General features: G+C 53.7%; 6 protein-coding genes across 6 annotated transcripts; 4 read left to right on the top strand and 2 right to left on the bottom strand.

Annotated features, from left to right (window-relative positions):
- Positions 1-1,088: 1,088 nt before the first annotated feature.
- On the bottom strand, positions 1,089-5,112 carry GLOTRDRAFT_80895 (uncharacterized protein). The gene is made up of 7 exons (XM_007871580.1): positions 5,041-5,112; positions 4,233-4,980; positions 3,913-4,171; positions 2,732-3,861; positions 1,831-2,674; positions 1,505-1,772; positions 1,089-1,453 (listed from the first exon to the last, which is right to left on the bottom strand). Exons 2-7 carry the CDS (start codon positions 4,951-4,953, stop codon positions 1,271-1,273), a joined length of 3,405 nt encoding a protein of 1,134 aa, XP_007869771.1. The 5' UTR covers positions 4,954-4,980; positions 5,041-5,112; the 3' UTR covers positions 1,089-1,270.
- An 81-nt stretch (positions 5,113-5,193) lies between these two features.
- On the top strand, positions 5,194-5,825 carry GLOTRDRAFT_140829 (uncharacterized protein). The gene is made up of 4 exons (XM_007871581.1): positions 5,194-5,335; positions 5,391-5,448; positions 5,501-5,602; positions 5,661-5,825. Exons 1-4 carry the CDS (start codon positions 5,254-5,256, stop codon positions 5,767-5,769), a joined length of 351 nt encoding a protein of 116 aa, XP_007869772.1. The 5' UTR covers positions 5,194-5,253; the 3' UTR covers positions 5,770-5,825.
- Positions 5,826-8,541: 2,716 nt separating this feature from the next.
- Positions 8,542-11,240, top strand: GLOTRDRAFT_140831 (NAD-aldehyde dehydrogenase). Its single transcript, XM_007871582.1, has 11 exons — positions 8,542-8,795; positions 8,861-8,986; positions 9,044-9,130; positions 9,191-9,272; positions 9,334-9,400; positions 9,456-9,655; positions 9,709-9,804; positions 9,872-10,431; positions 10,488-10,541; positions 10,603-10,613; positions 10,667-11,240. Exons 1-11 carry the CDS (start codon positions 8,586-8,588, stop codon positions 10,776-10,778), a joined length of 1,605 nt encoding a protein of 534 aa, XP_007869773.1. The 5' UTR covers positions 8,542-8,585; the 3' UTR covers positions 10,779-11,240.
- Positions 11,241-11,348: 108 nt separating this feature from the next.
- On the top strand, positions 11,349-13,191 carry GLOTRDRAFT_140832 (uncharacterized protein; the record flags this gene model as incomplete). Its single annotated transcript, XM_007871583.1, has 7 exons — positions 11,349-11,916; positions 11,997-12,134; positions 12,187-12,333; positions 12,394-12,740; positions 12,800-12,899; positions 12,953-12,972; positions 13,027-13,191. The coding sequence occupies 7 exons, from the start codon at positions 11,349-11,351 to the stop codon at positions 13,189-13,191; spliced, it is 1,485 nt and encodes a 494-aa protein (XP_007869774.1).
- A 2,632-nt stretch (positions 13,192-15,823) lies between these two features.
- Positions 15,824-17,075, bottom strand: GLOTRDRAFT_47958 (SET domain-containing protein; the record flags this gene model as incomplete). Its single annotated transcript, XM_007871374.1, has 3 exons — positions 15,824-15,900; positions 15,953-16,074; positions 16,123-17,075. 3 exons carry the CDS (start codon positions 17,073-17,075, stop codon positions 15,824-15,826), a joined length of 1,152 nt encoding a protein of 383 aa, XP_007869565.1.
- A 3,753-nt stretch (positions 17,076-20,828) lies between these two features.
- GLOTRDRAFT_107964 (uncharacterized protein) lies at positions 20,829-21,072 on the top strand (the record flags this gene model as incomplete). The annotated part of the gene is made up of 2 exons (XM_007871584.1): positions 20,829-20,880; positions 20,942-21,072. The coding sequence occupies 2 exons, from the start codon at positions 20,829-20,831 to the stop codon at positions 21,070-21,072; spliced, it is 183 nt and encodes a 60-aa protein (XP_007869775.1).
- Between the last annotated feature and the right edge of the window lie 69 nt (positions 21,073-21,141).

Below are 21,141 nucleotides of genomic sequence, written 5' to 3' on the forward strand. Positions count from 1 at the left end.
TTTCGAGTGCCCAACGTCTTTTTATACATCCGACTTATCTATATATGGCGGGAAACGCAATTAGTATAAGAGATACTCAAGATGTTTGCTCACCACTATATTGTAAGAGGTATGCGACTCGGTAATTTCTCGTAGGAGACTGCTGTCTCATAGAGAAGGTATATTCAGCAAACAGCTACGCGGATATAGCAGTCAGCAGCAGACGTGAACTTCCTCCGAGGATCCTGCACAAGCAAATTTCAACAATATCATGGTTCAATCCCCGTACGAATGGCACAAGGGAACGCTGAACGCTGTACCCGCAAATTCACGGACAGGTGTTGCACATAAAGGCCCAGCGCATAGCTCGTCCGTTCGCTCGCTCATTGGATGCAAATCACCGCCAGTCATGGTTAATAATCGGGATCACAGTGACGAGTGTCGGAGCGCTCACAGGCTCTCCGGGCTAGGTCAGGGTCATTAGCAACCGACTTGACCACCCGAGTTCAAGTTGGAATGGACACAATCCATGCTCACATCCGCACAGAGATTTCCGATAACATTGGGGCTCATCGGTAGTCACCCGTATGATTCGAGAGGGTGGTACATAGGATGAACGCCCATATTCGTTGCGATGACAAAAATTGAGTGGCGGATTTTGCGTAATTACTCAAAACATAGCTGACTCATTAGAGTGTATTTGCTCCTGCTCGAATTTAGCCGAGCAGCTCTGAGCCAATAGAATCACCGAGATTCATCAAAACTGCCCACAAAAGGTTAATGCATCAACTCGGCCTACACCTTCCAGCCGCTTGCAGATCGATAGACCATCAATTCAGAAAACCACGTATAGTCGGAGTGGGTCGGAGTGGGTGCCAGGGACGTCGGAAGAAGGTAGAGAAGTCCAGATGGTCTGATTTCTGTCTCTCGGGGACTTGAAATTGCTTGTCCGACGTGGTCCGACTGTAAATGATTCTCAAAAAGTGGGCCCATCGATCTGCAAATGGCTGTCAAGCTTCACTGCCACGATCGCTCAGTTGTGCGTGACATTCTGACAGTTACTCTGGATACTCCAAGAAACTCTCCTCAGCCTTGCTTTGCAGACCTTGAGCAGATTCCATTAATTGCACCGTTATCCCTAGCTACCGAATACAGGATAGAATAAGTTAGAAGAATCAGAGATGCACTAGTCATACACAGATCCAGGAGTCAGATGGAGGAAATAAATGCAGGTAATGAGATCGATGTATGCGACAAGACGAACGAGATGAGACCAGAGCCGATGGTCCAACTAATCTGAGAGTTCAAAGTATGAGCGGAACATAGACTCGTCACGCAGGGGTGATGTTGCGACGATTCCATGTACGTGTAAAAATAGTTGCGGGAACCGGCGCGTGAAGTAGTGCAAGAAGCCTTCCGGCATACCACCCATAGTCCGCTTGACGTGCTCTGGCAGATCTTGATAATGATGTTTCTGCATCCAGTCAGGTCGTCTCGTTCTGCCAACATTGAAATACCGACATACCTTATTGCGCAAGGCACGCAATAAATCTTGAACAGAACCCTTGTTATACTTCCTGAACTTTCCAAGGTTCTCCACGAAAGTCTTGTCCAGACGAGAGGGCCAATCATTCCCCACGACGCTCACAGCATCCTTCTCTAGCTCAACAAGATTAGGATCCCGAGGCTCTCGGCACATGATCTCGAACCGGTCCGACGCATCCTGAAGGAAGGTCAATCTGCGCCCTGCGTCCCAGAAATACGGATGAAGAAGGCACGTTCCAGTATCCGGACTAGCGACAGAGGCATTAATTCTTCTCGTGACGGACGCATCAGCTTGCAGGCACGTACCGTTCCGACGCTTCTGGATGCAACATCATCCCGATTAAGTTCGCTGCCTCGGCTCCCTCTTCACCAAATCTATCCAGTCCGTCAAGGGATTTGACGTTCCTCAAGATATTGCTCTCCCTCTCAAAGCGGTCGCCGAACGGATGACTGCCATTCGTCAAGACGTAATAGAAGAGGCATCCCAGAGCGAATATATCCACAGCCTTCGTTAACCTGGTAGGCTTCGCCGTGAACGTGTCAGAATTAGGGGTGCCTACACTTCCACGACTTGACTGGGACTGGCTGTCGGACAGAGCCTCGTCTAATTTTACTTCTCCCCTGAGGATCTCGGGAGCGCGCCAGCCCACCGTTCCTACAGCCATTGCCCCGCCCGCTGTGGGTAAGAAACTTGTTTGATCGACGTCGAGCTTCTTGCATAAGCCGAAGTCAGAAATAAGCATCCGATGTGCGGGAGCCTTCCCAGACATCTTCTTGGCAGTTGATACCAAAATGTTCTGCGGCTTGATATCGCGATGAACTATCTTGAGGGAATGCAGATGCCTGAGCCCAGAGGTTATCTCGCGCAGGGCGCGTTTCGGGTCGAATGAGATGGCGATATCGCGGAACTGATCCGGCTGCTCGATAATGTCCGCCAAAGACGCGGGACAAAGTTCCAGGGCAATGTAGAGGAAATTGCTGTGCGCCTCTTGATAGTAATACCGGATTACGTTGGGATGATCGTCAGACTCTTGCAGGATACTGACTTCCCGCGAGGCCAGGGTGACAAAATCACGGAGTAATCGCTTGACAGCTACAGCACGGCCTTGGAGAGACCCTCGGAAAACCACCGTGCCATGGGACCCAAAGCCTTGAGCCGAATAGGTGAGGCTGCAGCTGATAGATGACAGGTACCAGGTCCACTCACCTAGGATCTCGTCCGACACCACCAGTGATTGTGTTGCTGCGCCTACGGGTTTCAGCGTGGCAGGCAATATGAGCGTCGTGGGCCCAGCGTCAACATCACCATTTTGCCTTGCTGTATCCAGACGCTGTTCTTCCCCTGGCGGAGCAGAGGCTTTGGAATCGCGCTGATCCTGTTCCTCAATATCACCCTCATCGGGGGCAGCGTTCTGGGCGTTCCCCTTCTTCTTCTTGCCTCGTTTCCGCCTTGTAGTCTTGCGTTTGCCAGGTATTGCACCGTCACCCTCCTTGTCACTCTCCTCAGCGTCTCCTCCTTCATCTGCCGTGACTCCATCCTTCACACTAGATGTCAGTGCATCCAAACCTTCAGCTTTCTCACCGTTCCCAAGGGGGGGCTGCTGAGGTGCGCTTGAAACATCGGCGCTATCTGGCAGATCGGCAAGAGGGCCCTTGACCGCAACCTGAGTCGCAGCCCCTGAGATAGTTCCAGCCGCACTGGGTGGGGAAGAGGTGGGAGCACCCTTCACCTTACTCCGACGCCGCCTCCTCAGGTACCTATGCGCAAATACGAACAGAGGAATCAGGGCTGCTATCGATGTCCATCCACCTGCCTGCCATATCCACGGATCGTGCACTTCAGCTACGGACGCATTCGCGGGGACAGCTGGTTCCTGCAACGCCTGCGTATTCCGAGCGGCTCCCGACCCCGGCCCAGGCAGCAAAAACTCCGCCGGGGATTCGTCGAGCAGCCGGCTCAACCTCGAGCGGCGGTCGGACTCGAGGGCTCGCACGCCCGTCAAGCACCGGCGGTCCGTGCTGCCCTCGCGGCACATGCGGAGCAACTTCGCGAGCTCGCGCCGGCGCGTGACTTCGTCCACATCCGTGGGGAGATCGCGATCCGCGGGCGGGTCGATGCTGAGCAGCGGCTGAATATGATTGACGTCGCTGAAGGCGACGAGCGGGTAATGCTCCGGCGTCATGGCAAAGAGTGAGCCCGTCTCTTCGACTAGCCCAACGTACGCCGCGTCGCGGTTCGGTAGGGGCTGGCCATCTTCGTACAGTTTGAGCTGCGGTTGTAGCAACACGAAGGGATGCGTCCGTTTGGAACTCTTTAGGACATCAAAGACGGCAACGCTAGGCTCCGAGTCAGTTCACTATATCCCCCGCACATGATGAATGCCTTACATGGGATTACTGGTTACGCGGTGCGCCCAGGGTGACTCGAGTCCCCGATTTCGATCCGTTTCGTCCGCGTCTCGAGTCTTCCAGGCAATGGTTTTCCCGTCAGGGAGAGACTGGATGTATAAGTCGTCGGGCGTGCGGCGGTAACGGGCTTGAAGGGCTACATCTTGGTTATTCGGCCCATACGTAGAGAATGAGAGATTCTGCACCACAGGCTTTCCGGAGGATGATGAAGGGCGGGTGTATATGGAAAGATGATAGTCTGGAATGCGATAGTGACGGACTTAATTCAGCATGAGAGATGAAGAGCTACTTCAACTTACCGGTTCTTCCAATGAAAACTTCAGTGGGAACTGAAACATCCCTATGCATCGCTTCTTCTTCCAGCTCGTCTAAATCAATATCCACTGGGTCTGAAGCGGTGAAGTCCAAAGGATCCCAAGGACATTCTGAGTTCAGCGTCGCTTTGATTTTCCCCGTCTCCAATTCAATCAGCAAAAGAGACGTTTCTTTCTTTCCTACAAAGACTTTCCTGTCCTCAGTCGAGAAACTGAAGGGAGACATGTCGACCAATTGCGCCATAGAGAAATGCAACCGCTGCAAGGGGCTGGTTGGGGATACCATGACATATATGTCACCGGATTGAGGCTCGATGATGTACTGCTCTTGATACGCCTCATCATCTGTCAGGTCCGGGTCGTGATCGGCGTGCGTTGTGCGCACCAGCGGGGAGAGAGCCGCAGGCGCAGAACTGGAGGAGCTCCCAGACATAGACCAAAGTACTGCACCATTCGTCCTGTTCAAAGCATGGAATTTCCCGTCAACAGATGCTAGCAGAACGATGTCCAGGGCTTGCAAGCGCTCCTCCTCCGATGCAGACGTGGACTCTGGCGGAGGCTGATAGGAGATGAGATTCTTCCGTTCATGAGTCGCCAAAGCAGTGATGCGGTCTTTGATGTTCTGACCACGAAGAGCAATGGGTTCTGCAAGACATCGTCCGAGAATCACTAGAAGCGCGAAAAAAAGCCAGTTTGTGTATGCCATGAGCGCTCATCCCGACATCAGCGAACACTGTGGTTTTTCAAAGATTTAGCGAGTGTTTACAGTTTAAAGATAGAGAAACAACCATACCAATTTGTTTGATGTCGCCCCCCGAGGATTGTTGGCAGTCTATGGAAGAGCAGTACAGGTGGAATGTAGTCCTCGATTAACACGCAGTATTGGAGCACAGCCACCACTGCTCAAAGTGAAATGCGGCATTTGCCGGCATTGCTTGCGTTCGTCACAGTTCCGCCGGTGACGGGGGTCGGAAGGCTTATAGCGAACGTATCTACAGGCTCCAGAATGTCGACCGCCGACGACCCGAGGGATCCTTCGCTGGAAAGGAGACTGTCTTTCCCTAGAGCATGGATAGCGGACGCGTCTGGTATGTGGAAAAGCGTGTATGCTTAGGACTCAGCTCCTGATATATGTGCTTGTAGACCCGTCTTCTGCCTCGGGCATGTTCCTGTCCGGCCTAGTAATGGTCACGAAGAACAGGTGTGCATTGACTGAGTGTCTTTACCCCCTTTTTAACATCTTTGGTCCGAAGATACCTTGCCTGGCCAAACTTATTACTTGCAATCAACTCAGCGATTAACCGGCATCCGCTACGTACTAAAGACAGCGCGAACCCTCCGTTCAGTAGCTTAATGTGAGAGATGGTAGCAACTCGCTTATTACCGTGCTCTACTGACTCGCATCCTTCATAGGCTTGCAGTTTTTGCCCTCTTTGCGTCCTACTTTCCGATGTTCCTCATCAGCCCTGTGTCATCTTCCGCGCAGGCCCCTCAGGCTGTTCCCCCACCTTCTGGTCAATGAGAATGACATGATTTATCCCCATTCGCGATTAGCATGTGCTCCGTGAGCAAGAAAAGCTAGCCCTTCTGCGCTTTCTCGCCCGAAAGCAACAATACGAACGCTTGTCACGTCCAGTGCGGCAGGTTCCGACAAGAGAGCGTAAGGTACTGTACTTTCCAGCCCGTATAAAGTCTATGGGTTCGCATAGGTAAAAAGGAGCGGTTTCTTACCACTACTTAGCTGGGCAAACGAATATTCTCGCCAACGGGATCGTCATGACTCTCACGTGTCGCAACCGCCGCAGCCTCATGTGCTGCCTCCGTGTCCTCCGACGTTCGCGGTATCAAGATAATTGCGTTTTGGACCCACATTCCTTCTGGAAATCCATTAATGGAGCTGCTTCGGATCAGGCCCTACGCGCCATCACCGACACTACTGCTTCCACGGACTCTGCGATAATCCGAAAGGGAACAAATGACGATGGGGTGCGGGAATTGGGCATCTCGGGTTTTAACTGATCTTCAACTCCGGTTGCAACTTTCTCCCGACACCAGTGATTCTGTCTATCTGCGCTGCATGGTTGACTGAGTACGATGCGTTCAACAGATCTGCCAGGAGCCCTTGAGAGATGGTCAGCCGGTATTCTTTTTTCTACCGGATAGTTCGTCTCGCGTCCGCGCTGCGACTCTGATTTCAGAGATGACTACAATTTCCGAGCTAACCCCTCATGCTGCTGTCACTCACTGCGATCTCGTCTGGTCCCAGGCCGAAACATATTTATCATCGATTGTGCTCCCTTTTTGTCTGATTCAGGTCCCTCTGGATAGAAGACGTATCCTGATCCGAAAACAGCCTGTCCGACTCTCCGCCACTTAGTGATCCTGGTAGTCAGGAAGAATAGATTTGGAACAAGGCTGGCATCCTTCCGTCGTGAATCATGACTCGTCTCCGCCACCCAGAGGCGTTCGGGGAATGCGAATCTACGTGCAGTGCCGTACTGGATGATCTCATCCCGAGGCGACTTGTCTGCACGCAAATGTAGCTTCGCGGGGTGCTCCAGGACATAAGTGATGCTATTGCTCACAATTTACAGGAGCCGGAAAGTTTACTCTCGGTTTTCCCATTCTTCTCGTCCTCGGCCCATTCTTTCGGGGATACTAAAATACGCGTGCTCGTCGCCTGGCCTGGGGATGTGAAGGGTAAGTGGCGCTTCAGTTTGGCATCACTATCTGCTGGGAGCGAGAGTCTACGGGTACTTGATTATGCCGGCATCACGCACGTCTACTGTGCCAGGATACTAGTGGCAGCATGAGTTTTTTTGCAGGACTCTGGAGAGCGTATATCTTGGACAAGGATAGGTAAATATTAGCATTCGTGTGATCTCACGAGCAACCGCGAGACACGTCGGCCTGTCTGAAAGTTAGGTTTGTTCGTACCTATTTTCGCAGCAACGAAGTTCGCCTAAGAACTGCGTAGGGCACCAGTTCCTCCAAGGCGAAAGATGGCGCAACTTAGCATAAGGTATACTATCCGGGCCCCGTGTCTTGGACAGCTGAGGTCGGCGGTACGTCCGGCAGCCCTGATCTCCATCCTCGGCGTGCGATGATCATTGCGTGCTTATGAACCAACCTGTCCAAGGCATAGATATGACCTTCGGGCTGGACGGAGGATGTTTGAATGCCGGCATCAGGGTACTTTTCGTGACGCTCATGTCGAGTATTGTGATGGACTCAATTTGGCGGCGGTGCTGCAATTGCGTAATAGATTGAAGAAGAGTATCCTAGGCACTATATTCAAGCCCAGTAGACTGTGCAAATTCAGTCCAGTTAATAACTGGATGCATTAACGTGGATGTGCCTGTACATATTTGGTGTTGGAGAGCTTGGGGAAGCACAAGATCTCGATCTGTCATGTCATTGTATTGTTGTGGTCAGAAAAATTGTCACTTATACCTGCCACTGTGTTCTGGTGCTTGAGTGTTGATGCTTGGCCTTAATGCGGGACTGCTTCAACGTGCGTCTGGGTGTACCCCATTAGTTTCATCCGATGCAAAATCCATGGTTATGGCGGAGAGATGTCACGGCTGACGGACCGATCCTCGGAATTTTCTGATTCTTTCCTTGTTCAGAGATGTGGTGGCGTCTCTTGTGATTGATTATTATAGCCTCTTGGTCATATCCCTTCCTGCAGAGAGATTTAACATAAGAATATGAACTGAAGAGATCAATTTACAGTGAAACAATAGTAGCGTGGTTCATGCACTTGTTGGATATGTCTGACTTGGATCGGGAACCAGAATCAACGCTGTTCGAAGCTGTATGCCCGGCTATACTATGAGTCACCGATTCTACAGATGTGCGAAGAGGCATTGTCGAACTTCCAGGTCCATCATTGTGGTTGAAAGATTGACAGTTGAAGTATATTATTCTGACGGCTCCGCGATTCGGTCGCTAGTGCCTATGGAAGAGCTGGGAAGACCGGGCTCGAGTGATATTACGTCCAATGATCACCTATGTGGATGAGAACTTACACTCACGTATGCTCAAGAGGTCCAGAAGATACTACGATAGCACACTATCCTCCGGGGATATTGCCCTACATCCCTTTGCCGACTCTGCATTCTGAAGCTTCCAACCATAGAGAAGCAGCCACAGGAAGCCGACGCTCATTGGTCCTCGGTAAGGAAGTCATCTTTATCGGTAATTGCCGAATCTCTCTATTGTACGATCGAATGACCGGGCGGATCAAGACACGAGACGCGTCGACATCCGTGACCGGTGTCGAACAGACGTGTAACTTGCCACGACACGCTCAAGGCTGACCGGGTTGATTCAGTTATGTTTGTCGCGAAAAGATTGACTAGAAGCAAAAGTGTGCGACTCGCGAGGGGGCTGTCAAGCAGAGCGACCACGGTGCTCTCGTCGGTGGACATCCCTACCACCGGTCAGGAATTGTCTGGAGTATACGATGGAAGCTGGAAGGGCTCAGGGGATATACTTGAAAGCGTGTGTCCAACGACGGGCGAGGTTCTCGCGCGAGTGAAGTCCGTGAGTTGCATAGGTTCGCTTCAGGAGGAGACAGGCATAACGAGGGTGATTGGATCGCTCCTCAGGCTACCCCCACCGAGTTGCGCGAATCGTTAGCGAAGTCGCGAGAGGCCTACCGCTACTTTAGAAGTGTCCCGGCCCCACGTAGGGGCGAGATATTGAGACAAATCCGGTATGCTCTCTCGAAGAAGGTAAGCTTTGATGGCGCTTGTGGTGTACCAAGGTCTCCGCTCATGCATTGTCTTTAGCGGGATGAGTTAGGGGCGCTTGTGTCACTCGAGATGGGCAAGATCAGGACCGAAGGTATTGGCGAAGTCCAAGAGTTTGTGGATATCGTGCGTTCCTTCGTGGAATATATCTCCGGTGGCCTGGTCTGCTTACCTTGCTTTTTCTAGTGCGATTACGGTGTGGGACTCTCTCGAATGATGAATGGCCGAGTGGTCAGCTCAGAGAGACCCGGGCATTCAATTCTCGAAGGCATTTGTCTTGACATTATTCGCAGAAGAACGATTATAACCCCAGTCCCTTCGTGTTACAGTCCCAAATCCACTAGGTGTTATAGCCGTTCTATCTGCTTTCAATTTCCCAGTCGCAGTATATGGATGGTCAGCGCCGAGAATTGTGCTCGTATCTCTCCGATTCACGTTTCATATAAACTAGGAATCTGGCATTGTCCCTGGCTGCGGGTAATGCGACGCTCTGGAAGCCATCTCCGAGTACCCCGCTCTGTTCAATCGCAGTAACACAGATTATATCACGGGTGCTCGAGGAGAATGGGATTCCTGGTGCTGTTGCCGGTTTAGTAATTGGTGGTAAAGACGTCGGCGAAGCTATCGTAGAAGACAGAGGGGTTGATATGGGTAATGACTTCAACCTGCACCATCATAGATCCTTACAGACCGGGATTTTGCAGTCTCCTTTACCGGCAGCGAGGCTGTCGGGCGCGCAGTCGGGAAAGTGGTTCAGTCCAGATTCGGCAAGGTCCTTCTCGAGCTGGGAGGAAATAACGGTATGATATCTGGTGCCGCTGCTCATTATAGTTCCCGAGATAACCTTGTTCTCCGTCTGCGCACTAGCTGCCGTCATCATGCCGGACGCGGACCTGTCGCTTGCGATCCCGGCGGTCTTCTTTGGTGCTGTGGGGACGGCAGGCCAGCGGTGCACCTCGACGCGCCGTCTCTACCTCCACCGCGATATCGCACCCGAGTTCCTCGAGCGGCTAAAGAAGCTCTATGCCTCGGTCCGCGCAGGTGATCCGCTCGCCAAGGAAACGCTTCTTGGGCCCCTGCACACGCGCAACGCTATCAAAGTGTATACTGATGCTGTGGGCTATCTGCGGGATGCTGGCGCGGAGATTGTTACCGGCGGGGAGCGTTACAGTTCGCCTCCCTTGGATCAAGGCTATTTTGTCAAGCCTACGATTGCACTGCCCAAGACCGCAGACCCGCAGGACAAGATCTGGAGCACGGAGACGTTTGCGCCTGTTCTCAACGCGGCCGTGTTTGAAGACATCGAGCAAGCGATTGAGTGGAATAACGGCGTGCCCCAGGGGCTGTCGAGTACTCTGTTCACTCGGGATCTTAGAACGGTTGGTAAATGGATCGGCCCAGAAGGTTCGGACGCTGGGATCGTTAACGTGCGGTTTGACGTTGCTTGTTATGGTTACTCCTGTGTTAAAGAAGGGGTATGTAGGTGAACGTCGGTACGAGCGGAGCGGAGATAGGAGCGGCCTTCGGCGGAAACAAGGTGAGGATAGCAACTTGATCTGATGGATTTATTCTTACAGGCTGGGCTACGTTGCCTGCAGAGCACGGGATGGTAGGCAGACTACGGATGCAGGTACGATTGGGTGCTGACGTTGTTACTTGCAGGGGTCGGGAGTCCGGCGGTGATGCATGGAAACAATACGTGCGCTGGAGTGCTTGCACGATCAACTTTTCGGATAAAGCCCCTCTGGCGCAAGGAGTGGACTTCTCGGCGTAGGTCCCTGTAACCCGCCGTCGCGACACATGTCGGGGTGGAGAAGACGAGAAGGAAGGGCATCGTTTCAGCCTTATTTACTGGGTGCTTCAGGACGCGAGTACGGGAGGGCGGTTTCGGGAGCCACTAAATCAGCTCCTGCATGCCATTTCTGAATATCTGTCTTGTATTATGGATAAGGGCGGTTACTGTGGGAAACTCGGCGAGGGGGTCATCAGACAACGAACAGGTGTTGATGATGGATGGATATAGCTGAACTGGTATGGGAAATCGGTCGTTCTTCTCTGCTTCTGCGCGGGATGTAACGAGATGCAGATCTTGCCGCTTGTGTATGTGAAGTTGTGTGGCAGAGTGATTCACTAGAGGCTCCCATAAGCCTCCGGTTGCGCATCAGCTAAGGTTGCATCAATCCCAGCCCCGAGTCTTTCAGCCATCATTTTATTTGAGCCTGTATGGCCGACTAGGAAGTGTTTGATGCCTGTTGTTTCTTGCAGTCTTATATACCTCGCCCGCCCGCCGAATATCGACCCTCTTTCAAACTAAGCACTTCCGCGTCATCCCAACAACCTCGCAATGACCAACGATGACCTGCCCTGGCCCGAGCTTGGGAACATATCTCGTGGCGCCACGCGAGGCAATCAAGGCCAGAAGGGCGTCCTCGGTCCCCCGGATGAGCAGGGTCGATGTCTGCTGCAGCTGCGAGTACAGCCTGGCGTGCTCGAGGTCCGTCTTACCCGACAAGCAAGCGACTGGTATCGTCTACTGGACAGTGAAGTCACACAGGCGCTCAAGTTGACGAAGACCTACTGGAGGAAGGCGCGCAGGAGGCAGGACTATGATGCGAGAGCAGACCAGGATCATATGGAGCTGCACGAATGGCTGCAGCAGCTGAAGGACAAGGTCATGTCTCATCTAGAAATGCTCATGCAGAAGGGCGACATTCCTGGCCCGCCCTACATCATGCCCGATAATATCGAGCTTGCGTTTCTCAGGAAATTCGTGGAGCGTCAGACTGCTGGGGTCCCACATAACCCCCGTTTGCGAGAAGCTGGCATCACGCAAAATCCGCCCCCGCCTACGTCTCAAGACCTCGGCTCAGAGAGCCCGGAACCTGGTGGAGATCCCAGCAGTTCTGCGGCAAGTTGGAACGCATTGTGCAAAGCTAGGACAGGCATGCGCGTTCTGCTAATTGTAGAATTTCATCGCTGATTTCTTTCCTAGAGAGCGAGCAGCATTCAGTTAGTCCCAGCTTTGCGCCACAACAGCCCGACACCTCAGCACGGTTGTCGCTGCTAAGCTCGGTGTCTGCGTCCACCGCGACGGAATTTCCTTCCATATTTCATAGAGCAGAGCTGGCGAGTGAGTTAAGTTTGCTAATACCAGCCTAACATGAGTTCACATGCGTTTACAGTGCAATTGGTACAAAATGCTCGAGCAAATCTGTTGCGCGCCCAGCAAGAAGTCCATGACACCTACTCCAAATATTCCGTATCCATCGAAAAAGAAAACAAAGCACGACTGGAGATGAACCGGGCTGTAGAGTATCAAGTTGACATAAGTGCGTACACTCCCTCTGACTTTGCCCGGCACTGATGACACCTTTACGTTGCTCCCGCAGTGTCCCAGCTACTGCGCCAGTATCCAATGCAGCCTAGTGGCACAGGCATGATTTCATCTGACATGTCTGCCCAGCGCAGTTTGAATGGCCGCATGAGCCCATCACGCTACCAGCCCGAGGCAGGCCCGAGCCAGCCGCGACCGCAGGACGAGCGACGAGGGAGCAATCAGCGTGTAGGCATGCCAACGTGGAACGAGAGCTTGATCGACCCGCACTTGGGCGCTGCTGGCTCGTCGCATCCGCCACGCGCAGCCGGGGCGCACGTCGGGCAGGCGATCGACTGGTCGCAGATGGAGTCGCTGAGAGTGGACCAGTTCCAGTCCAGCGAGGCGAGGCTGATGGATCACGTAAGTTGAGCACATTGCCGAAATTCGGATTCTTGTATAATCATCATCGTGCGATCCAGGATCTTTCAAGGTCTGTCTCGTCACCTCAGATGTTATCCTCAGAAAGGGTCATGAACGGCCGAAAACACCTCAGGAGCTGGGACCAGACTGGGATGCAAGGTGCGCCGGAAGCTTATGTTAGCTCTTTCCCGCACCTATTGACCGTAGCATAGACGCGCCACGCGACGGAGAGGTAACGTGTGTCACTTCGACTGGAGCGGCTCATGATCCTGATGACTCGGATTAGGATGGTTCTGTACCTCCTCGAAAACGGATGCACCCGCTATCCGCCGATGGCTTACACGTAGGGAATAATATGAATGGCGCAATGCACGACATGCCCTTGCCCTCTCAGTCAGTCCTAGGGACGCCCCCGACGCCGCATTTCGTGGCAGAACAGCCGCACGTCTAGGACCATGACGATAGAATGAAGTCTCTGTTTTGATTAATTTATACCCTGTACGTGAAGCAGTTGGCTTGCTTTGCTGATTATGTAGCCATGCCTGGTATGGTGTCATGGACTCGTGCGTAGCTTTTGTTGGCCCTTGCGATCGTCGCCGACGCCTCTGGCCAACGGACGCTATGAATGTTGTACTCTATACCTGTACGACCTAATGAGACAGGTTTAGCTTCCGCCGCTGCGGCTGGCACCTCTCCTAGGCTCTTAATACAGGGTCCACCTGACATAAAAGAAGGGTATCTGATCTTTCACACTGCTATAACTCACACACCTGGATCGCGCCCTGATGACCATTCTCCGCAGAGCGATCATGACTGGCCCAGGCGGTGGGCGCTCCTCCAATGTGGCTTTCCCTGCGCGATATCAAAGATTTCATCAAACATCAGACTATGAGGCGGTGCGACCAGCGGGGTTTCTCTCGGCATATAACCCACTCCCGCCGCCCTATCTGCCATCGTATGTTCTGGACAAAATTGCTATCTACGTAGCGTGCTGGTCACAAACGACACGTCCGGAGTACAGCCCGGACTGCGACCGTTCCTGAAAGTGCTCCCTCCAATTCGCCATATGTCAGGACTTCGACACTCCTCCCCTGCTTTTCCTACTCCTCAGAATGGTCGTCAAGGTGCTGAGTTGGGCAATCAATCGTGATGCCCAGGACCGACTCGTGATAAGAATAGGCTTTTCGACGCCGTGAACCCTTGTGCTTGACAGACACGACAGATCTGGTGGTGTTGGACGACTGCCAGGCTCGTGCCTGCGGATTCATGCCGCGGAGCACCCATGATCGATCTTCGGAGTCGCGGGCTGTGACATTGGCGGCTGCACTTCGGACCCGTCGTAGCACGGCAGGGCGGGACTGGTCTCCCATTTCTCTCTCATCGAGCGAGGATACCCTTATCCGTGCCGCTCTGCCTGCCTCTCTTGAGTGCGTTGCACTATGTGATGCTATTGTATCCAAACCTAAGTATTCAACGAATGTACATTGGTGCGGGGATAAACCTGGCATTTCTAGACCTAATGTTCTGTCTTTTACTAATAGTCAAAGACCGAGGCTCTGCACTTTCAAGAAGTGTCATGCGCGGCGGATCGGAAGCCTAATGCTCTGAAGCCTCATGATCATGACCTCCATCGTCCACAGCTACTTCTTGCCACCAGTCAGACGAACCAGTTGCTTGACTAGAAGATACAAGGCTATGCTGTGATATGCATCGACTTCAACCGCATGAATTTGCTATACCAGTCGTTCAGGTTACGTTGTCGGCCACAGACGAATCGTGACCGCGGCGCTGGCATGATTGTCAGTCGCCGTCAGGCCTCGTCTCTACAGAGTCTGCGGTCTTCGAAGACGTTGCCGCAGTTTGCCTACCGATCTCCACGGCCCAGGGGTACTTGTCCCCGACTTCTGCGGTGACTGTCAATTGTGGAGTGGCAGTGGTGCCTAAACATTGAAATTGCGCTGAAAAACCATACGTGAATGTTGTTTCCATCTGTCTGATCGCCAGTAATAGGGAGCACTCTGAGCCGTTCCAGCTAACTACAAACGATAGAGACTCCTCCGACTTTTCAGGATGGAGTCTCGGTGACATAGAAGGTCCGTGTCAACACGAATATCATAGCACGGACTGGTCTCCCAGTCCACGCCCATCGTCCGTGCTCCAAGCATGGCGTCCTACCGTATTTGACGTCTTCCTTGTCATCCGGACTCCATCCCAGGATTTCTGCGAGTCTCTATCATTTTGTCGTGAGCTGTCAGTGTCAGTCAATGAAGAGTTTGGACGCTATATATAACCCTGAAGTTGAACCAGAGGCTGTCAATCCAAGTGATTGCCTCTTACGCTTCGAGCTCAGGGACCTCGGCCTCACGGAACTTTTCGGGCGAAACATGATCCTACTCATCCTACTCCGATCCGGGCCCGGGCTCTCGTCCGCGGGTGGATCAATCCAACCGAGCTCATATTCCTGTTCTGCATATTGCGGAACTGCCTTGCGACCGACTCTTGCATGTTCAGCACTGCTGGCAAGTGTCTAGGAGAAAGAAGGGGGTGCCTGGTGATACCTGTGGGAAGGTGTTATTCAAGCGGCTGGCCCCAGCAGCCGGAGCAATGAAAGTATTTAAATTTCTTGAGTGACAGCCATTTGCAGATCGATAGGCCACCACTTTAAGAAGTCGCATATCGTCGGAGTGCGTCGGAGATGGTGCCAGGGACGTCGGAGGAGTGAAAAGAAGTCTCGATGGTCAGACTTTGACACCTCGGGGACTTGATTTCCCCTCTCCGACATGGTCCGACTGTAAATAATTATTCAATAAGTGGGCCCATCGAACTGCAAATGGCTGGAATGCAAGGAGCGGTTCGCTCTATGTCAAACGCCACCCTAGGCCTTCTTGCGTGGAAATTTACACTGCCGTTTCGGAGAAATACTTCGTAGCCAGTCATGCATTGCACGTTCGACGGCAGGACGACTGTACCAAAATAAAGAGGCACTTGAATGATATAAATATACATGCGATGATGATGCAACGTGACCGACGAACGACAGCAATCGAGGGTATGAGTACGCAATCGGGAATACGACGGAATATCTAGTTGAGATAACCTCGACATTTGGCCGAGCCACACAAGCAGGGGATTTTATCCTGCTCGATAGGGAAATGATAATCTAGCAAAAACAGGTCAGTCATGTACTTACGAGTCCAACGGGCAGGACGTACCATAAGTAATCTCGTCCCCAAGCTCAATATCCTGCTTGGCATAAATTACTATCTTCTTCTCTCCATTGATAGTAATAATCCTGGCGTTACAATTGGGATCACACGAGTGATTAATGAGACGCCTGCACTTCTCGTTAGCTTTGGATATAATGCAAGAAGATTTTAGGTACCCAAGATTGCCCTTCTTCGTCGCGTCCACCACCAAGTCCTCGTCAATCCGGAAGAGATAACTGCTGCCAATGCCTTGACGTTCATACGCTTTCTCTCGCTTGTCCGCGACTTGGGCCCGAATGATCTCTCCGACGTATTCGATGACCATGTCCCCTTTGGAGATCCTTTCCATAGCGAACAGACCCCAGTCGTGGATATGAGACCGCGCGAAACGAAGCTGCTTTTTGCGAGACTGCAGCTGATTGAACTTGACCGTGACATCGGCCGCAGCGGACTCCCCTTTTGACAAAGCGATGGCCCGTTGGAGTTCGTTCATCTCCTCAAGGCCCTGCGCACGCCGACGAGCGTTTGCACGATTAGATCGAGACGATACAACGTGCTCTTGCTGATTACGCTCTTCCTGCTCGGCTGCACCAGTCGTCTCAGATCGAGCGGCATACTGCGCAACGTAGGCCGACTTCTCCGCGTGAGATATCTTGTAATAGCCTTCGGTACGAGCGGAGCCGCTAACATGTACACGGAATGGCGGTGGTTCAGATGGGTCAGGATCCGGTGGTTTCAAGGCAGGTAGGGCTTCCTTGTCGCCAGAAAGAACAAGTCTTGCGAAGTAGAGGTCTTCGTCGTCCTGACATAGATCCTCACCAGGTGGAAGACTCGGAGCACGCGGCAGTCGACGTGGTTCAGGAGAAGGCGAGGGAGACAGCAACGAATCGATAGAACTCTCGCGGATATCCCTTGTAAGAGGTGCGTGCCCGACTTTGCCGTCAAGCACAGCACCACCCGTAGTCTGCTTCTTCTTGCCGGGCGATAACTTGGCTTGCGTAACCACTGTAGACAACAGTTCGTCATCCAGCAGTGACTCGGTCCTCCTCCGTTTCGGTGGAGGCTCCGATGCTTCCGTATCTTCAGACTCGGCACGAATTTGGACGTTGTTGAGCCCAGGGTCGGGCATCGGCTCTTCATCTTCGGACTCGATATCCTCAGCAAGAACCTTCTTGACCTCATCCTTCCTCTTCTTCTTTGGCCGCTCGTCTTCCTCCTCTGACTCGACCTCAACCACCCCTTTCCGAGTTTTCTTCCGCTTTTTGGCGGGGGCGGCTTTCGCAGATACATCCCCAGCTGCGCTTTCGTTCTCCGGTTCGTCCTCCCTTTTTCCATCCACTTCCGCCTCTTCCACCAATGTAGGTTTAGGAGGCAATCCATGGACGGTGGCACGATAGTCTAGAGGCGGGACAGCTGGGCGCTTCTTTGCTTTCTTGAAGGATAGACCCTTCAAACGGCTCGACTCCAGCATCACGGCATCTGGTACCGGTGGCATGACCTCCTGGCCGGCGTGTAGACCGCCTTTCCTGGACTTCACCTCGTTGGTAAGCTGCCGAAGCTTAGGCGCAATAATCCGATCCGAGATGTCCTTCTCCAATAGTGACTGGAGCTCCTTGACAATGAGGCTCTCCGCTTGGTCAATCAGCTCCGTATCCGTCCAGCGAGTCTTAGCCGGAGCAGAAGGGGCCGTAGGTGGCGGGTGAACACTGAGGCTGACAGAGTGGTGCGAGAGCGTCCGTCCAGATAGTACGAGTGTGGCTCGACGAGCCGAATCGTGCGTCTTGAAGGTGACGTACCAGCCTGTGGAATCTCGGAGCACCTAAATATGTGCGGGTTCATTGTATGGCAAAGCGAGAACAATGGGTGGCACATTGCGCAAAGAGTAGATCAGTGATGCACCAAGCGTCACAGACGTACCGTTACTTACCTTATCCACCTTAAACCCGTCAAAGAACTGATGAACATCCTCCTCTCTAACTGCGCCACTAAGCTGAGCCCCGTGCCCGTCCAGCTTGACGTGATCGAACCCGTTCTTAGCCAACTCCTCCAAGACTGCCTCCCTCTCCCTCTGCTTGGCCGATCGGCCAGCCTGGCCAGGACGCCTTGAGATGGGTGACGGAGACCTCGAAGGTCCAGCCGACGGCGACGGGTGAAACACATATGTAGGTCGGGCAGGAAGCTGGTGGAAAGTCCGGCCTCGAGGCGGGGGATGGGCGGGGGTAGAGGAAGAGGAGGCTGGAGTTGGGGAAGGCACAAATCGAAGAGGAGGGGGAGGATGCCCCGCGGCCATCGGGGTGGCTTTCGCGGTGGTGTTCATGATGCGAGCCCGGACCAGTGATGCCGGTGGCCTGCGGACGGGTGCAGATGGGGACAGCGGATGGGCACCAGAAGCCAGAGGCGTCGCGCCATTTTTCGGGGTGCGCACAGGATCTTGAGCGTCAGGATGATTCGTGACCAGAGGAGAGGGCGTGTTGGGAAGAGGATGCTGGAGGCGGATATTATGGGGGTGAGGGCCTTGGAAACTGCGAGGGTTCGAGGGCGCCTGGGGACGGAACGGAGGCTGCAATGGGGGAGTCGGCTGCTGCTGGTTATTGGGTCGCCAGGGCTGAGCGGCATTCACCGGTGTCCGTCCCGGACCAGCCACAGGAGTCGCGGATGAAGAAGTGGGAGTAGGGGGAGCCCTACCAGCACCAGATGCTGCCTCCTTTGCCTCCTTCTCCTTCCTTTTCTTCTCATCGATCTCCCGCTTCCTTCGCGCGTCCAGCTCCTTGAGTACCGCCTTTAACTTATGGCCCTCTCCATCGAAGACAACCGTCATCTCACCCTCGTTCGCGTTCAACCCAGCACCTACGATACCCAGCTTCTTTCCGTTCTCCTTCTGCACACACTTCTTCGCCTCCTCGTGCGAGCCATACTTTATGAACACGATACCCAAGGGCCCACCGTTCGCCTTGTCGATCTGAGGCTCAAATGACTGGATATGGCCATGCACAGCGAAGTGCCGCCTGATTTGCTGATTGGGTGTCAAAGGCGAGATATTGGTCACGAGAACGGAAGTGGGAGGGGGAGGACCAGTGGAATTCGCATCATACTGTACATACCTCCAGCTCAATATATGACCAGATAGGACGTAAAGATGCGCACCTCGTATTTGATCTCATGGAAAACGTCCCTTTTCGGCCGCAAACTTGGTAGCTTCCGCACTGTGGGATCCTTCCGCGGGTCTCTAACCGGGGGCTCGTCCTCTCCTTGCACCACCTCACCATTATATCTGTACAAGATCTCCTTCCCCTTTGCTTTCCCCTTTATCCGCGGCTCTGTCGAAGATTCGCCCGAGGCCGAGGTGGCCTCCCGGACGGTCTCAAGCAGCGTGCGCAATTTCCTGTCATGGTCCTTGTCCACGGAAGGATCGTATAGGACCTTGAAATCCTTTCCGGGCGGATACTCCGAGCGAGATGGGGGCCACGGAGGCGGCGGAGGAAGAGAGTATAGTTTCGGTGGCGAAGGAGGCCGTGGTGGCGATGGAGGCGGTGGTGGGGTCGGCGACTTCGCTCGCTGCGGAGGAGGAGCAGGTGGCGGTGGCGGGGGTTGAGCAGGCGGTAATGGCGGAGGCTCGGAGGACGGCTGTACTGGCACAGGCTGAGGGTTTGTGTTGGGGAGCTTCAGGGATATGGGACGGCGAGCGGCGGGTATAGAGGTGGTCACTGTTGGGGGTTCGGGTGGCAAAGAGGGCGGTGCCGACGACGGTGGTGGAGGTGGTGGCGTCGGTAATGATGGGTCTGGCAGTGGCGGCGGGGCTGAAGCAGGAGGGGGAGGTGGTGGTGCCGGTGCTGTGCCGGACGGTGGTGGCGGCGGAGGTGTACCTGCTGGAAGTGGTGGTGGCGGGGGCGGTTCATCGACAGGGGGAGGAGGAGGGGGCGGAGGTTCAGACGGCGGGGGCTGAGGAGGTGCATGGTGAGACGGCGCGCGCGATCCCGACAGAGCAGCAGGAGCAGATGGCACCGCGCGGCCGCCAACAAGCGCAGACGGGCCCGAAGGAGGATTACCGCGTCCCACTACTTTGTTTGCGCCGACATCAATTCGTCCGTTAGCTTGAGTCAGATGCGACGTGTATTGCGAGTGTACCTTCAAAATCAACGTCTAAGCCTCAGCAACTCCAGAACATTATAAACTGATCATTTACTCCGTTCACGCCCCCCGGCTGAGCCCATCCATTAGGTTTTGCTGGATACTTGCCGCTTAGCGCTGCAGGTTGTGAGGGTGGCGTCGGGCTCGCATAATGGCTGTTCGGGAATTGCTTAGACTTTGCAGGGAACCCGTGGCCCGCGTTCGCGTATCCTTTGGTAAGACTACGCGGCCCAGTGGGAGGTGGTGCGCCAATTCGCGAGTTCGCCGGCGCCGGCGGCGTCGATGTTGTGGCGGGCGACGAGCTCGAAGACGCCGCGGCGAGGGAGTTCAACAGCGCTCGAGGCCCCTTTGGGGGCGCCTTGCCCGACATCTATGAAGTTCCGACGCCGCGCGCTATGTATGATGACGAGCCCGAGAGCCGCCGCGATGTCGAAGCCGTCGTTGTCGTAGTCGTCGTGGAACAAGGAAGTCGTGAGTCGTGGTCGATGCAAACAGCGCTCAACAGTTCAGACGGCGACAAACCACCCTCCGCCACAGCTTTCGCCACTTGCCCTTTCACCACGCTAACGATTACTCTAAATTGCCCTCTTTGTGTTTTGCCCGCTACCACCACCATGAAAATCGTCTATCTTTGACCTCACCCCAGCCTGATATTGGCAAGCCATCGATTCCTGCCCATGTGTCTTTCGGCGACCTTTTGAGGCCGTCTTAGCGTGACTAGCGACGAGCGCTTCGTATGCCAGTGAGAACAGCCATGACTATACCGAGCAACGGACGTACACGAGGCCCATTAGACGCGAGCAAAGGTACGCACGTCGGTAGGCATCCTGCATTCTTTCGGATACGAGATGGAGTGATGAATCATAGCTGTCCACACAGGAGATATATACCAGAAACTTGCAGGTCCCGGAAACCTAACTCTGAATCTCACAAATGAGGTTCGAGGCCCTACAGATCTTATTGCCTGTAAGTGGGCAGGCGTACCCCGTGCGGGATAGCAGCCGGGTAGGATCGGAGAGGTATGCTCGAATGTCGCGACGCATCTACTTGGCTATACAGCTATTTAC

The sequence above is a fragment of the Gloeophyllum trabeum genome (genome assembly GCF_000344685.1).
Source record: "Gloeophyllum trabeum ATCC 11539 unplaced genomic scaffold GLOTRscaffold_00014, whole genome shotgun sequence".
NCBI classification, from domain to species: Eukaryota; Fungi; Basidiomycota; class Agaricomycetes; order Gloeophyllales; family Gloeophyllaceae; genus Gloeophyllum; species Gloeophyllum trabeum.